Source organism: Nipponia nippon, unplaced genomic scaffold (genome assembly GCF_047370975.1).
Source record: "Nipponia nippon isolate SJK-2023a ecotype South Korea unplaced genomic scaffold, ASM4737097v1 scaffold_3, whole genome shotgun sequence".
In the NCBI taxonomy this organism is placed as follows: domain Eukaryota; kingdom Metazoa; phylum Chordata; class Aves; order Pelecaniformes; family Threskiornithidae; genus Nipponia; species Nipponia nippon.
Genome location: NW_028262347.1, coordinates 89,100,830 through 89,117,435, shown reverse-complemented (window position 1 = coordinate 89,117,435; position 16,606 = coordinate 89,100,830). Strand labels below are relative to the sequence as shown.

General features: G+C 57.1%; 3 protein-coding genes across 9 annotated transcripts in view; 2 read left to right on the top strand and 1 right to left on the bottom strand.

Annotated features, from left to right (window-relative positions):
• ASCC1 (activating signal cointegrator 1 complex subunit 1) overlaps positions 1-1,299 on the bottom strand; it is a 38,523-nt gene extending 37,224 nt beyond the window's left edge. The window contains exon 1 of one of the 4 annotated variants that reach the window (XR_015706445.1): positions 426-582. Coding sequence is in view for 2 of the 4 variants with exons in the window: in XM_087765386.1 (XP_087621512.1) it covers positions 426-443 (18 nt within the window). In the remaining 2 variants the exon portion in view is untranslated. Of the gene's footprint in view, positions 1-425; positions 596-1,182 lie in introns of those variants that run through there. The other 3 variants (XM_087765385.1, XM_087765386.1, XM_087765384.1) reach the window with 3 other exon arrangements.
• ANAPC16 (anaphase promoting complex subunit 16) lies at positions 670-8,818 on the top strand. 4 transcript variants are annotated; one of them, XM_087765388.1, is made up of 5 exons: positions 670-1,062; positions 2,701-2,858; positions 4,790-4,917; positions 5,032-5,106; positions 6,944-8,818. In XM_087765388.1, exons 1-4 carry the CDS (start codon positions 1,007-1,009, stop codon positions 5,089-5,091), a joined length of 402 nt encoding a protein of 133 aa, XP_087621514.1. In that variant the 5' UTR covers positions 670-1,006; the 3' UTR covers positions 5,092-5,106; positions 6,944-8,818. The 4 variants fall into 4 exon arrangements, with proteins under 4 accessions (XP_087621514.1, XP_087621513.1, XP_087621515.1 ...); XM_087765387.1 differs by lacking the exon at positions 4,790-4,917 and having other exon boundaries at positions 734-1,062; XM_087765389.1 differs by lacking the exons at positions 670-1,062; positions 4,790-4,917 and adding an exon at positions 1,465-1,592.
• A 4,402-nt stretch (positions 8,819-13,220) lies between these two features.
• On the top strand, positions 13,221-14,740 carry DDIT4 (DNA damage inducible transcript 4). Its single transcript, XM_087765861.1, has 2 exons — positions 13,221-13,337; positions 13,575-14,740. Exons 1-2 carry the CDS (start codon positions 13,241-13,243, stop codon positions 14,048-14,050), a joined length of 573 nt encoding a protein of 190 aa, XP_087621987.1. The 5' UTR covers positions 13,221-13,240; the 3' UTR covers positions 14,051-14,740.
• The last annotated feature ends 1,866 nt before the right edge of the window (positions 14,741-16,606 follow it).

The following is a 16,606-nucleotide window of genomic DNA, read 5'->3' as shown; positions in this document are numbered from 1 at the left end:
AACGATATTAGAAACAGGGCGTTAAACTTTTTACGGTGGAGAACATTTAACGGTGCAAAAGCAACAGGGAGATCCAAAGAACTGGCAGCCAGCTGTCAAGACTTCACATCTTCACTATTTAGATTTCTACGTTCACTGAAATTGTTAACGTGGGATATCTCGGTTTGCCTTGTTTTTAAAATGGAAATTCCAGTTACTTAGAAAACAAAGTCTCCAGCAAAAAATTTGCCTTCGTCAGAAAGGTTTCCCTGTCCACTACAACAGAACCTGAGAGGAAAAAATGAAGAGCTTGCCTTTGAAGATGAATTTATCCTAAATTGGATTGGAGAGTTGGATATGGAGTGACATCAGGTTCAGAAGGTTAATGCTTTTCCCCTCAATTAAAGCCCCACCTCCTGAAATGACTCACAACCACCTGAACTTACATTTAAATAAAACGGCATTCCTGTGGTTCAAGGGAAGAAGTGCAGGTGTGAACCATACACCGAGGAAGGCGGAATAAGCCATGAAAAAGCACACTGCTGTTGGGTTTTTTTCCTTTTTTAAATTGCAGAGCTGGTGTCACCATTTCTTGATACAGGACCTCTGTTAAAAACCCGGGAGCGACCACACCCCACCGCACCAGCAATGCCTGACGGGGGGGGGGGGGGGGGGGGGTCTCGGCTCTGCGCACGCAGGAAGAGCAACGCTGCCGTGGTGCGAGGGGAGACACAAAGCAGGCGGGGCCGCGGGACGAGGCCCGGCTCCTGCGGGAGACGCGGGGCGAGCGCCTGCCGGGCCTCACCGCCGGGCAACCCCCCCCCTGCCCAGGGCGCTGCAGGCAGCGACCGGGCAGGCCCCGACGCTGTAGGGCACGGCCAGGTTGCTCGAAGGCCGCGGGAGCTGCGAGGGGCGGCCGCTCGCCTCAGGCCCGGCGGGTAACGGCCGTTGCCAACGGTTACCGCCCCCTCCTCCTCCTCCTCCCGCCGGAAGTAGGAAGGGGCCGCGCGCGCCCGCCCGCCCCAGCATGCACCGCGAGCGTGATCACGCGCGCCGCCTGCGCGAAGCCGTCCGGGCGCCCAGGTGAGGTGCGGAGGGGCCGGGCGCGGCCCCGGGAGCGGCGGGGGGGCGGCCCGGGAGGAGAAGGGGCGCCGCGGCTGAAGGGGAGCGGGGGGAGAGGCTGGCGCCGGGGGCCTCACTCACCGGGGAGCGGCTGGCTACGGAAGCCGGGGAGGGGCCGCGGCAGGGGCGGGGCCTGGGGCGGGGCCGCGCGCGCGCCCTGGCGCTACCGAGGCCGCACCCCCCCACACACGGCGCGGCCGGTGCCTCAGGTCGGAGCCGGAGCCGGTGCCGGCAGCGTCCCGGGCTGCCCGCCGCCCCTTCTCCTTGTGTTTGCCTCGTCCTATTTAAAGCAAAGCCCGCGGCGCTGTGCCCCGGCGCCCGCCCGGCGTCTGAGCCCGGGCGGGCGCCGTTTCGGTGGAAAGCGTCGTCTGGCTTCCCTCACAAGCGGGGAGCTGGGCCCGCCCGGCCCAGGTTTGTCCAGAACGGCGTGGCTGGACGTATCGTTGCCGTATTAAAGGTTTCTTTTATCCAGGCATTTCCCCTCACAGCCGGTAAGCCCCCGGCCTCCTGCGAGCCGCTGGTTTGTATCACACGCGATAAATGAAACAGCCTTGAGCTCGACTAGGAGCGAACGTGCAATTCCTAGTTGTGACAGCCTTTTAAAAACCCATTTTCTCCACTAAAACCTTGAGTGCTTTCCAAAGGCGCTGTCTGCATAGCCTAAAGAGTCTGCAGAAGTGTATTAAATAGGTAGGATAATAGATACGTATTAAATGGGAGGGATGACTGGCAAGCGCTTATAAGTGATTCAGAGGAGTAGCAAGCGCTGTCACTTATAAGTGCCAAGTGACAGCTTTTTTTACTATCGGATGGGTATGTGACAAGTTTTTAGTACTCCATCGTGACAAATGTACAGCCAATACCTCTTAGAAACAAGGCTGAGAAAAGGGCGTGCAAGAGGCAACCAGGCTTCTGCTGTAGAGGCAGATGCTCAGCCCTTGCCAATCTAGGTCAAATGCAGTGTTTTAAAAGCAAAAGCACATCTGGAGCAGCACAGAGAGCAGTTGCTGCGAATCAGGCACAGCGCGGCTTCATGCAGGATGTGGCACTGGAACTGGCGGTCCTGCTGGCTTCCAGGTTTTATGAGGCAGCAGGACTTTTTCTGTGTTTGTGCTCCTGGAAACAAGGAAAAAAAAAAAAAAAGAAAAAAATAAAAAGCCTTTTTATGACCCTGGGGAGTGGGAAAAGTGCCAGGCAGCTGAAGGGCAGTGAATTCAGGCCAAAGACCTGTGCCAGGTTATTTTTATGCATGTTCCAATCGTCCAGCTGAATTCCCAGGCCCCCTCATCCGAGGGGTCAGAGCGTAGGTTACCTTCAGTTTCTGGGTGCCACCGCGTGGTGCCACAGCTAACTGCACCCCTCCCCGCAGCGGGCGCAGGCAGCCTCTCCCACGCAGGCAGAGCAGCCTCGAACCACCAGCGCTTTGAGGCTGTGGAGCTACAGAGCGGGGGCGGCAGCCCGAAGCTGTGCTCACTGGCTCTTCCTGGACCTCGTCACCTTCATCTGCCATCAGATACGTGCGCGGTCGCTGGCTTTGCGCCCTGGGAAACTCCGAGACGCCCTTCCTAACTCTGCTTTGCTCCCTTTTTGTTCTTTCAGGCTAGGACGGGGTGAAATGGCAGCCTCTTCCTCATCCTCTTCAGCCGGCGGAGTGAGCGGCAGCTCTGTAACGGGATCGGGGTTCAGCGTTTCGGACCTGGCGCCACCCCGAAAAGCCCTCTTCACTTACCCCAAAGGAGCTGGCGAGATGCTGGAAGGTGACTGCTCCCAGCCTTCTCCTTCCCCACTCCTGGTGTGCAGGCAGCCCTGCAAGGGAGTTGCCGAGCTTGGCACCCCGCTGTTTTTTCGTACTTTAGATGGCAAGAGCTGGGGGGAGGAAGGAAGCACCAGGGCTCAGGTAGGTCCTGAGCAGCTCCGGCTCTCCCACCAGTTGCTCATGAGGAAGTGATTTTTCTGGCAGTCACCTGTTTTTTAGCTCCATGACAACACTTCAGATGAGGAAGCGATCTACCTGAAAAGGAACATGACGGTGTTAATTGCTCATTGTTAGCTATTCCTTTGATGTCGGGCAGGAATTGCTATAAAGATAGCTGAGGCAGGAGTATTTTTCTTGGCAAAATGCATTCTGGGGTTGGATTTGACTGGGCTGGTACAGGAGGCAGCTTGTATCCTTGCTGGCCAGGAAACGTAAGGCTTGGTTTTGCCCTTGACCCACGTTAAAACCTCGCCGCAGAGGTCTGTGAGAGGATAAATCAGGTCTACACCTCTCTTTTAATCCTTCAGGGCTGAGCATGTTCCCCTTTTGGTCTCACTCTTGTCGGGGTGTTTCTCCAGGGCCGCCTGGAGAGGGTCGGGGCTCTGATCCAGCACGGCGTCTTGCCTCTGGGTGCCCGAGCGCTGCCACCCGCTTTGTCGGGGCTGCCCGAAGGAGGACCCGGGCACATCGCAGCTGCAGGTCCCTGCCCCTGCTCTGCGTCAGGGAGGAAGGGCAGGTCCTCCAGATGACAGGGTTAAGCCAAGGTCTGTCTGTCTGCTCCTCTTGAACTTCCCGTGTCACCATTGACTGCGTCAGCCTGAAGTTCATTGGGGTGGCCCTGCAGCTCAGAAGTGACTGCGTTCCGGTAGAGACGAACACAGCAGCGCAGGGCAGCTGGGAACTGATCGCTACATCGTTTAAGGACTGTTTTTATTACACATTAGAGCCCATATGCCAGTCTATTGAAGTAATTATGACTAAAGGCTTGCTCATAGAACTTAACAAGCCCTCAAAACAAATTAAAATAATGAAGCACTTTGTGTTACCAAATAGACAGACAGCTGTTCCTCCTGAGAGCCACTCGGCAGGACGGCCGGGCTGGGGCGTTGGAGAAGAGGGAAGGGTATATTTGGAAATAGCACGGTGCAGTACCAACACAGCATTTCAACAGCTTGCAAGAGGATGCTCTGAGCATGGTGAAACTCTGACTCTTCCATCTTACCTGGGGTTCAGCTTTGGATTAGATTTTCCAGGGCCAGGGGTCTGTTTCTACCCTGAGTCTTAAAAATGGCTTCTCTTCCTCGTTTTTACGGCATGGAGCTTTTATTTGATTTTGCTTTGGGCTGACCTGTTTGCCAGTAACATGGCAGTTTGTCTGCTCTGGGTGGCAGCAACAACTAAACACTGTCCCTGTGGCAGGAAGCTTTAAGTTAGCTTTTTAATTTCTGAGATAAAAGGTGATACACCCATTCTTTCGTCAGGCGGGTGCTAGTGGGGTAGCTGCATACCAGTTTCCCCTTCAAAAATCCCCACTAACCGACTGATTTTTATTGTTATTTTAACCACCTTGCTTGTTTTTAAATAAACCCTTAGTTTTGGGGTTTTTTTTTTTTTTTAGAAGGAAGTAGTATAAACTATGGCAGTACTTGGCACACAATTAGCTATGTATTCCAGATTGCTGAGACAGTTGTGTGATCAATTGCTGACCTAGATGGCAAGATACACATTATTTGAAATCCTTTATGCGGGGTTATGGTCGAAGCCTGTTGGAAATCATAAAGCATTGTAAGGACACAAGTGTCTGAGCCCCGAGGGAATTGGAGACTGCTGTAATATTAGCTGGCTTTTCCTTAGCTTACCTTCTATTTAAAATGGACTAAAATTGCTTGACAGAGGGGGATGTAACACAATATTAGCCGGGATGTCTCCCAGGTAGCACAGCCATTCCCCAGCGGCACCAGGAGCCAAGCCAAAGCCCCGCACAGGATTTGAGCATGGGGCCGTACAGGCCAGAAATCGGAGTGCTGCACACTTGGCGCAGGGGAAACTGTCGGAACGAGGCAAGTGGGGAAACCCAAACCTCGAACATAAAAACAGAAAGTCAGCGGCACTCAGTTAAGGCTGCGCAGTCTTAAAACTCTCAGATTAAACCACCTCCCTTTTTCTGTTTACAGATGGCTCTGAAAGATTCCTCTGTGAATCTGTCTTCAGCTATCAGGTGGCATCGACATTAAAGCAAGTGAAACACGGTAAGCACCAAAGCGCCGTCTATTTTAACTGCATGTCGATCGGGGAAGATGGCAGGGGAGCGGGGAGAAAAGGCTGACAAGTTCTTGGGTGCTGACCACAAAAAAGCAGAATAGCCTTTTAAGTTGGCGAATTAACGCTAAGTCAGGCCATCGTCGAGTCCTTTTGCAAGCCCTATGCAAAGCGACGGGAACCCACACAGCCTGGGTGGGAACAGGCTGTGCCTTTCGAAGCTTGTTTTTCCATCGCTGTGTGCTGTGGCTGCCTTCAGGAGAGGTGAGGCCAGAAGAGGAGGTTATGGGCAGGAAACGCCCACGCTGTGATCTTGGCCCAGCGCTGGCTGTCTCTCTGGCCTCGGGCAGAGACACTCGATTCCACCTTTGCTTCTCTGCCGAGCCCTGGTGACACCATCGGCAGGGTCAAGCGAGGTTTCCAAAGGTGCTGGGAAGACGGACACACGGGTGCCCGGCGTGGCACAATGGGGGTGACTCCGCTCCCTGCCTCCCCAAAAAAGAGCCTTACGTCTCGTTTGAACTTCTGCTTCCCTCCCGGGGCCTTCGCCCGCTGCCCAGGTGCCTGTAACTGAACGATGGGCTTGACTGCACGGCAGCTTTCATTCTCAAGATGTTGGGCAGAGCGCAGCACCCGATGGCCTCTGCTGCTTGAGGGTCACATCCTTTCTGGTCCCCGCCCCTTGTCAGCTAGAATGGGTTGTCTCTGATCGTAGAGGTTTCCTGTCCTCCACCGGCAAGGGTTGTCAGGAGGAGGTGTGGGGGCGTGCAGCAGCTTGCCAGGCCGTGATCCTGTATTTCTGAGCCAAAAAGCAAAGCCGAACTTCAGAGCCATTGTTCCCACAGCTCCGGCGCTACTGCGGCTGTAGCTACTGGGGGCTGCTGCGCAGACTGGCATCCTGATAACCACCAGCTTTTGAAACTGGTTTGTGGAGCACGGGTCGCCTCCCTTTAAGAAAGGGGGAAGGCTTAAAAAAAGATCGAGGTCATCGTTTTTTTGGCTTGCTTGTTTGACAGTTCCCAAAAGCACTCAGCTGCGGGAGGTGGAGTGAGAACAGTCCCTCTTAAAAGCACCCACTGCTGCAGTCAGCATAAATCATGCACATTTTATGTTACTCCTCTCGCTAGTAAGTTGGCTCGTACTGGGCTGTTTTTCCAAGAGGCCGCTGTGCTGTTAAAACTTCCAGCAGAGCCAAGAGAAGAAGGGCTATTCTCATCTCCATACTACTGCAGCTAATTTAATTGAAAATGGAGCCTGCGTGCCCAACGCGCAACCGGTTTTAAATAAAGCCGAGAGGAACAAGTTGTCTTGGGGATCCCCAGGGAGGCGGCCCGTCTCTGTGCGGGGACCTTCGTGCCATTAGCATGCTCTGATTGCAGTCCTCCTCAAAGGACCTTCGTTAAAACGAGGAGTTCCTTGCACAGCACCCAGCTCTACCGTGGGCTGACCAAGCTCTCTCTGAACTTCTCTGTTCTTTTGCATTATAAATATTTATGCTAAAGAAATGAGCTTCATCCTGTTTTCACCCCCATACGCTAATCGGCCTCGCGTTTCCCTGTTAGGACTTGAATTTACATGGCACGGGCAGGGATGGGTAAATACACATCAGCGCCGGACGAGGCAGAAAAGCCCGTCCCTGCTTCCTCCTGTGATCTGGCGAGGTCTCGCCATGGGCACAGGGCGTCATGTGGAGTGGGTTTGTATTCCAGTCGGCTCGGTGGGTTTTATTCTACTCTGTTCCCCATTGACAGCTGGGAATTTGCATCTAATTGAAAGGTTTAATTGCGCTGTCATTGCAAACCACAGTTACCTTTGAACTTCTCGCAGATCAACAAGTCGCACGGATGGAAAAACTAGCCGGTCTGGTGGAAGAGCTGGAGGCAGATGAGTGGAGGTACAAGCCAATAGAGCAGCTCCTGGGATTCACTCCCTCCTCGGGCTGAGCGTGTCTGGATCGCTGCTGTCAGGGAGCAGAAGAAAAACATTCTCTGGCCTGGCTTCAGAACACACCCCCATTTATCAGGATGCTGACAGCTGCATCAGCAGGACAGGGCTTTTTTTTTTTTTTTTAAGTTGAGAGTAGGGATCCCCCGTAAAGCTGCCAGTAAATGGAAGTGACAGGATTCTTTAAGTCATCTGCAGCGTTACAGGCTGGCAGGGCTCGGCTTCTGTAACTTAGAAGGTAGGATCAGTTTTACAGAACTTGGAGAATCGCCTTCTTGTTTACAGAGGAGGGAAGACTGACAGCGTGGTGGCAGGGAAGGCAACCCAGTAACAGCCTGGCCTTTCCCCGGCGCATGGCCGAAGGACTGGGCGATCCGCAGGCTGGGAAGCCTGCGTCTTTGCCGCTCGAGCCGGGCCTCTGTAGAGCAGAGGTACGACAACGCCCTGCCAGAAACGCTCTTCAGCCCTAGCCGTTGTTTTGGGGGATGAAGAGGACGAGAACTGTCCCGGGTCGGTTGGGAGGGGGCAAGCGGTGACGCTTTCTCCAGAGGTACCCCGTGTGTCGCCAGAGCTGTTTTCTCCCCATTGCTTGTGTCTCTTGTGTCTGCACAGCGACTGCTGGTAGGACACCGCTCTCTGATGCCCAAGCTGTATCTTTAATACCCTGGAACTCTTTTTCCTCTTTATTCTACATCAGACTGCTCTGTGGTAATAAAATAATTCTGTCTTTGAAACCGTTTATCTTTCCAAAGCTTGGTGCGGGGAGGGTCCGATGAAAGAAACGATCAGCTGCTCGGTAGGTACCAGGAGGTGTTATGAAGCTCAGAGGCAGCTTGGCTGTTACGATGGTCAACTTAAGCGCGATTTAAAAAAAACCCTCTGAGAGGAACCAAACCACGCTTGCTTTACACTCAAAAGTGGATTGATTTAAATCAGATTTTAATCCTGGTTTAACTCTGCCAGCAGAAAACCCTTATTTAAATCCATCCATTTTAATCATCTTGTTTTCCATTTGCACTTCACTTCTGTTCTTGAGGGGAACTGGATTTCCATTTTCTGGCATAACCATTTCAACATGTTAATTTTCCTCTGATGAGAGCCTTAACACCACGTTTTTGCTAGCCAGCAGGGGGATATGCTCAGCACTGTATTTAAGCAATTGTACGACTTATTGCTCCAGATGCCTAATTCTTCCATTTTCAACATCTTATTTATGAGATTATTTTATTTTTACTCGCTATTTCAGTCCAGCCCCATCTGGATTGAAACAGATTCATTTCAGTCCATCCCCGTCTTAGTGATATCACCAGCAATTTGCGTTAGCTAAAACTACTGGTAAAAAAAGTATGCAGACACGTTCTGTGTTCGTTTCTGGTTATAAATTAGTTCTAGTATCAGAGCCAGCTTTTCGTCGCCCAGAGCTGCACGCCGCCCAAAAGCCAGCCTCGATCTAGAGACGAAGCCCCAGTTCCAGCTCCGCACCGGTGGAAATCACTGTGGGGTTTCCGAAGCCGTGTACGGGTGTTCTCACATCAGGCTGCAGCTCCGCTGAGACGTGTCCCGTGCCGCCTCCCCCCCGCCCGGGCCGGAAAACCTCCTCCCCGCTCCTGGAGGGCCGCCAGCCCTTGCCCTGCGAGGGCCTGCAGCACAGCGAGCGGCTCCTCGGCCGGTATCGCTTTAAACGTGATGGCATTTGGTATTAGAACTCCCATCCCAGACGGGGTTATTCTGAAAAGAAAGGAGCGTTTCAATCATCAACTTGTTTGTTTGTTTGTTTTATATCATCTATTTTTAATCCTGCTTACTCCAGCCACCTAAACCTACTTTGGCCAAACTTGCCAAAAATACGCCCCGTATCAAGATGGCATTGTGGGGTTTAGGAAGGGAGCCGTGCCCCTTCTCCCGCCGACGGCGCCGAGTCCCACCCGCTCGCTGACCCTACGTGCTGCGACCGGCGTAATCGGCTGCAGCGAGAGCTTTTCCTTTTCACTGCTCGACGTGAGGCTTTTCCGCTCCGCCAGCCCTCCGGGGACGCCGGGGGATCGGCGCCTGCGGCTCCGCCGATGGGATGCAGCGCCCAAGCGTTGCCCAGATCTCCCCACAAGCCTGGTGTGTGCCGAAGGATCCGAAACAGATTTCCCCAGGGCAGCCCCCTCCACCCCCTCGCCCTCCTCCCATCCCTTGTTTTTCCAGCAGTTTCTCGGCGGCGTGCCGGGCTGGCGGCTGGACAGAGCAGGGAACGGCTCCGTGCCGTACATGGCTTGTTTGTATGTGCGCCCAGCACCAAAATAGACACATGTGCGAGAGCCATTGAGAGGAAGTGAAAAGTTCACCCTGTACAGTACTACAGATGCAAAAACATGTTGTTGGCCATTCCCTCCTCCCGCTCAGTAAACACTTTATGTAAGGCGGCGAAAAACAGAGGGATTGCTGCATGGTAAAATAAAAAAAAAAAAACCAAACCCTGTGCTCCCCCTCCTCCAAACGCAGGTTTTCCCTGGCAGATGGAAACTCCCCAGCTGCCCTGTTCCTGCTTTGCAGATCTGTGGGGCAGAGCCGGCGGTAACTTGCTCCTCGGGGTTTTGAGGCGCTGTTCCCCCTCGCCTTGGGGGTCTCTGCAGCATCAGCGGGGGCTCGGCGAGCAGCTCGGGGGCTGTTTGGAGGCTGCGGCTGGGAGCGGAGCGGCAGGGGGAAGGGAGCCCGTCAGCTGCGAGCAAAAGTTGATGCAGGGAGGGAAAATAAAAAAAAAAAAAAGCTGAACAAAGAGCCCTGTTCAGAGCTGCTGGTTGGTTTTCCTGTGGGTGCTCGCAGCAGAACGTTATGTACCGGCACACAGGCCCCGCTCGCGCCTCCCCTCCCCAGCTCCTCGGGCTGCTGGCCATGGCCCCAGCACCGGCCACGGCGCCAAGGCACGCGCTCGCCCTGCCGCCCGGCCAAAACGCCCGGCCGGGGAGGGCCTCTCCCCCTGCTGAGGATGCGGGAGTGTGGGGCAGCACCCCAGCAGCCCCTCCAAAACACCCGCTCCCGGCTTTTGCCTGGGACAGGGCAAAAGCCTCCAAGGGGAGATGAATTTCACAGCTCCACCCTGCAAACGGGCACGGTGCCGACCCGGCACTCGGCATCTCAGCTGCCAAAACCCATCCACCGTCCTCCTCGGACGCACGTTCCTCGTTTCTCTGCCCAACTCCCGCACGTTGCGGGCCAGCAGCCTGCCTGCAGCTGCCTGTCCCGGGGGCGAGAGACGGGCCCGAAAGGTTTGGCTGCAGCAGAGACTTGCCCGGGCGGCGGCGCGCTGGGACCTGCCGCGGCATCCCAGCCAGCCCGCGGCCTTCAGCTCGCCTGTTTGAGCTGGCCACGGGCTTGGCGCGGTGGCGGAGGATGCGCGGGGTCACCCCTCATGTGCCCGTCACCCCCTGCCACGAGCGGGGAGCCGCTGGCTGAGGACGGGGCCAGAGAGGGTGCAAAGGGCACCTTCCCTGCAGGCACCCATGGGACACCCCGAAAACCGCGGCCTCCCCCCAGCTCAGCCCCATCGTTACGTTCCCCACGTGAGTGCTTGGACAGAGGATCACAGCAGCCTCTGTGCCAATGCTGGCCGGCGATCGTGTGCCGAAATAATGTGTAAATCTACCTAAAAGTGGCTTTTTGGGCCTGGGAACCAACGTGAAGATGGGGACTACACCATGGGCTGTGGCAGCCGCCCCACGGGGAAGGAATTTATCCCCCTCAGCATACGTGGGGCACGGTTTGTGCCCGACGTGCGGCAAGGCACTCGCTGAGCCCCCGGTACGTGATCTCCTCCCTTCCTCCTCCTCCTCCTCCTCCCCAGCCCCCTCCCCCTGCAGCCCTGCAAAACCGCTGAGCTCAGCACATCCCGGGCAGGGGCCCAGCCAAGGACCCTCCCCAACGCCAGCCGCCCCCACCGGCTCCTGCTTAACCCTTTCCAAAGCCGGCCGGGCTGGAAATCCGAGTGATCGAGCAAATCTCATCACGGGGAGGGGTGGGCTCCACAAGGTGCAGTTGGCCGGGAACAGGCTGTACAGAAAGTTTCATCCATCCTCCTGAAGCGCCCTCGGCTCTCCCCAGAAAGGATGGCAGGTCAGGGGGGAAAGACACGCTGCTTGGCCACAAAAATCACACTGGGTTTACGCCAGCAGCACTACCCAGGGAGAGGAAGCGCAGGGGTTACTAACACCATAGTTAAAACTGCTTTCTACCCCCAAACCATTTCTAGAGGCTCTGCTGCAGAAGAGCAGCCCGGGTTCGCGGTCTCTTTTGGGAAGGAAAACGAGCTGCAAGCCCCGCAATGCTTCCCCTCCCAGCAGAAGCGCGAGCGCGCAGCATCCCATTAGGATTATTTTATTTCAGAGATCAAAAATTATATTTCACTTTAAAACTTGCCATTGCACCAGCGGCTGCTTGCTCCCCAGCCCGCCAGGCGATGTTATGGCAAAGAAAGAAAAATATTTATGCTGGGCTTCAGAATTCAAGCTTATTTTTAGCAAGGCGCCTTCCCTATGGTCCTTTACCTCTTTTATTTGCCTTTTTCCCCTTGTTTTGACCCCAAAGCCAGCAGTTCTTCATCTATTTTCAGCCTCACCCAGGGAACATTCATACCAATGACTTGGTGGTTGTGGGGAAAAAAAAAAACCACGAGCTAGATTTTGTTAAAAACAGGATCCCAAGCACCATCCAACCATTTCCAAGTGCGTGTGTGCATATTTTGCTGTATTGCACGGCGAGTGTGCAAATATCAGCGTGTATTTTTAACAGCTGGCATTGGGGTTTGTTCATTTTTCATCCCGAAAAGCAGAGCGGTAGCCCTGCATGCTGTGGGCACAAGCCAGGGCTTGTTCCCAGCTCCCCGCACGTCCCCTCTGCCCCGCTGCTCCCTGGGATGCCACCTCCTCCCCGGCTTGGACCTCTGCTCCTGTAACGGCGATGGATTCAAGCCCCTCTTCTCCTTGGACCCCTAAAACACAATTTTCCCACCGCTACAGCTGCTGGTGGGGTGCCCAGACCCTCCGCACCCACAGCTCTTGGGTGGGAGAATCTGTCCCCGTCCCCTCCGCCATGGAGGCCGCAGGTGGCGGGCACGACGCCGGCGCGGGGGGCCTGTCCCCCTCGCTCCCAGCCGGCGTTTGCTCTCTGCCGTGTTTACCACCAGGCTGTTATCAATCTCTGCTCGGGAAGGACAGTACCCAAGATAGCTCCTGGAGTGACTTCAGAGTGTGCTCAGCTCCTCCGATAAAGCAGCAGGGAGCGCGGCGGGAGGACAAAGCAAGCCCCTTATCGCCAATTAATGGGCCTTCAGCTCCCCGCGCTCCTCGGGGTCTGGCTTCAGAAAGGTCACGTACGCAGGGGCAGGCACGCACGGCCCTGCGGCGGGGGAACGCGCTCCCAGAGCAGAGGGCTCGGAGGGGGACGGCATCTCGCCCCCGTTTTACGGGAGCACGGGGGGAGGCAGGCGGGGGTTACGAAATACCCCCCCCCACCCGCCTGGTTTTGTGCCACCCGGTGCCCCTTCCGCGGCCCAGAGAGGGGTCAGGGAGCGGTGGGGACGGGGCACAAACCGCTCTTGGCATCCGTCCCCCCCTTACTGCTGTCCCCACCGGCACGCCAAAGGGTGAGGCCTGGGATGGTGCCTGGCCCTGGGGGTGCCCGGGGGGAGGCCCAGGCCCAGGTCGCGCTTTGAGGGGGTGCCCAGGGGGTGAGGCCCAGGCCCAGGCCAGGCCCTGAGGGGGTGCCCAGTGCTGAAGCCCAGGCCCTGAGGGGGTGCCCAGGGGGTGAGTCCCAGGCCAGGCTTTGCGGGGGTGCCCAGGGGGTGAGGCCCAGGCCCTGAGGGGGTGGCAGGCGGCTGGGGAAGCCCGAGAGCGGCAGGCGGATGGGCCCGGCCCGGCCCGGCCCTCCTGATGCAACCCCCGGCGCCGTTTGCAGGGCCCGGGCCGGGGCCGGATCGGGGCCGAGCCGAGCGGAGCCGAGCGGGGCCGAGCGGGGCCGAGCGGGGGGAGGGGGCGTGGCCTCCCGCTGTCACCGGGCAGGAGAGACGCCGCGGACGTGCCCCGCGCTCCCATTGGCGGGCGCAAGGCGGAGGGGCGTGGCCCCCCTCACCGCCCCTATATAAGGCGGCCGGTGGGCGGCTGGCGGAGCAGAGCGGGCGGCGGAGGCGGCAGCGGCGTCATGCCCGGGCTGTGGGAGCGGCTGGCGGGCGGGGAGCGGGGCCGCCTGGAGACCTCCGACTGCGAGTCGCTGGGCAGCGCCTCCGGCTCGGAGGGAGGTGAGTGGGGGTTCCCGGGGGGAGGCCCCGCCCGGGGGTTCCTGAGGGGTCCGGGATCCCTCTGAGGGATGGGGGCGTCCCTGACGGTGGCTGAGGGTCTCTGACCGGGGGCGGGGGGGCGCGGTGCTGTGCCAAGCCTCTGTGCCCCAATTACACCCCCCAGCCCCTGGGCTCCATGTCCCCCCGCAACCGTGAGACCCGCTTCTGCTGCTGACCTGCCGCCCGTCCCCTCCGCAGATGCCGAGTACGCCGAGGCAGCCTCCCTGCCGGACCTGGAGCTGCTGCATGACCCCGAGGACGAGCTGCTGTGCGCCAACCTGATGGACGTGGTCCAGGCCACGCTGGGCAGAGCCCCGCTGGGGGCCAAGCGCTGCTCCCGGCTCCTCATGCCGGCCCAGCTCCTGGCGCAGGTGAGGACGGAGCTGCTGCGCCTGGCCTGCAGTGAGCCCTGCGGGCTGCGCGGGGCCCTCCTCGACCTCTGCGTGGAGCATGGCAAGGCCTGCCACGACGTGGGGCACATCGCCGTGGACCCCGCCGTGGTCCCCACCTTCCAGCTCACCCTGGTGCTCCGGCTGGACTCCCGCCTCTGGCCGAAGATCCAGGGACTCTTCACCTCAGGGCCAGCTTTCACGCCGCTGAAGCTGAGCACGGGCTTCAGGGTCATCAAGAAGAAGCTGTACAGCTCCGAGCAGCTGCTCATAGAGGAGTGCTGATGGGCCGTGCTGGAGATGCGACTTACCCAAGCGCTTTGGAAGAGCCAGTTAGAGTGTGGCGGCTCCCAGCAGCTGCTGTAGTTTAGGTTAGGCTGGAGTAGGGCTGTAGGTGGAAGTAGTTCAGGCAGGCGGAGGTCCCTGCGGGGCGCCTGCCTGTGCCGGGGCATCCCTGACGTGGAGCGGACCGGGACCCAAGCAGAGGTAGCTTCACGCCATCGATGATTGTGGGATGACTGCGGTGATGCAGCAGCGGGGCTGCTGGGGGGCAGACAGTCTCCTCTTGTTGGCTGATGAATCATGTTTGGTTTTTTTTTTTGTAACAAGATTGTAATCAATGGGGTTTCTGGGGGAGGGTGTGTGTGGGAGTGAGTGAGGGCTGGGCTGTGGGTCTGGATCAAAGACAAAACCCCACTGCTGGCACCTGGGTAGCTCTGCACTGGCTCCAGGTACTGCAGGAGGGGGGGCCGAAATCGCCTTGTGTCTTTGAACGTGAGAGGAAAGAGTGGGTGGGAGAGGGGCGTGCGAGGTGACACGGGGACGGAGGGCAGGACCCCTTGCCGTGACACACTGCGGGCGCTTCATTGGTTACAGTTTACACTCGTACACTTGATGTTCAAGTGCAAGACTTCCTATGCAATCGTGTCGGGGTGGTTTTTTTACTTTTCTAATAAAAGCTGTCTTCATTGATAACCTGCTGGCTCCCTGTTGTCACTCGGGGCTGGAGAGGGATGATGCAACTGCTCCTGGCTGGTCCGAAATCCCCGCTGGCTTCCTCAGGAAGCCGTTCCCTGGCATGGCAGCCCCCGTGGTGGGAGTGGAAGGTGTTGGGAATGGTGGGGAATCCCGCTGCGCCCACTCCGTACCGCAGGCCATGGGGCTGTGACTCAGGGGGGAGCTGAGTCAGGCCAGCCAGGTGCCTGCCTCTGCCCCAGGGAGAGCACCCTGGCAGCCCAGCGAGGGGCTGCTGCTCCTCCCCTGGGAGCTACAATGGGGGGAGCTTGGGCAGAAAACCAGGAGAATTGGCTAAAATTGGGAGGGAGAGGGGGAGGGTCACACCTGCCAGGGGGAGTGCTCCCCAGCTCCAAACATGCTCTGCAAAAATGAGACCAATTACCCAAGCCTGCAATTAGAGCCACTTGGAGAAAAGGCTTTCACTAACGTGTAATTAAGCTGCTCGGCAAAAGGAAGAGCCTGGTGGAAGGTGTGGGGGATAAAACCAGCCCCCCCCCCCAAATTTCTATTCAAATGCATGTTTGTTCTGGCTCAAGCTTCTGTTGGTTGGTTGGGGTTGGTTTTCCGCCCCCCCCCGGAGACAGACACTGACTTTTTGATGAAAATTTTCACCAAAAAAGTTGTTTCTGAAAAGACAACCCAAGTGTTTGCAGCCAAGGTTGCTCACCCACATAAATATCACGTAGGAGCAAGCAGAGCAACAAGCAGGGCTGGACTGGTACAGCTGGAAACTCACCTTTATAAAGCTGCGTTGTGCAAGGGGGGGGGGGGTCCCCTAAAATTTTGGGGACCAGGGTGTTTCTCAGAGGGTCACGTGCTGGAGCACGCCCCCACCATGTGAGGGGCATCCCTGTGCCAGGATGAGGCAGCGCGGGGCCCTGCGGGGTCGTCCAGTGGCAAAACCACCGTCAAACCAGCCCCGCAGCCACTGAAGGGGCTGGAAAGGAAACTCCAAACCTGAAGTTTTTTGGCACAGTCGCAAGAGGAGCAGGTTTTGGCATCGCCAGCATGGGACGGAAGCAGCACATTGCTCTCCAGCTGTGGCAAGAGACATACGGCGCGGCAACGGCAGCAACACCAGCGGCTCGGCTCGGGCTGTGCCAGCATCCCCTGCTGAGATATGTTGTCTTGAAGCTCTCTCTATATAGCTCCATAAATATATGTATTTTTATATATCGAGCTCCTAAGCACGTGGAGGGGATCACCGCGTGTCTCGCCGTGCTGCCAGCAGCAGCGTGGCCCCAGCTCGTCCCCTGCCAGCCTTTCCATGGGTGGGCAAGGGACTCTGCATCATGTTTTTTTAAATTATTATTACAAGGAATAACCAAGGCTTTGCAGAAAATGCCAAGAAAACAAAATAAACCCACCAAAACTCACAAAAGCAAACGCAGAGCGATAGGCCAGCCTCTTTGCTGGGGGGGTGCCCAGCAAAACTGTCCATGTGGATCCACGTGCACCCAAACCGCCCCATGGTCACAGCCCCAACCACGAGCGATGGCAGGTGAAGCTTTGCTTCTATTTATAGCAAAATGGCCTTTCCATGACAAATCTGGGGGGGATGTCAAGGTCTCCGGGGTTTGGCAGCTCCCTGGAAGGTGCCAGGAGCTTCCAGCGAGGCTGTATTTAGCCTCTCCCAGGGCGGGGGGGACAGGCAGAGGGATATTTTGGGACCTGGGAGGCAGCGATGGGGCTATTTGTGGCACCAGCATCGGCCTGGGGCTCCTGGGTGCCATCACGGGGTAAGGGAGTTTTTTGCGGCATCGGCAGCAATAAGGCAAACAAAGATTTAAATCTCAGGGTAACGCTAAACCCTTATGTTTTGCT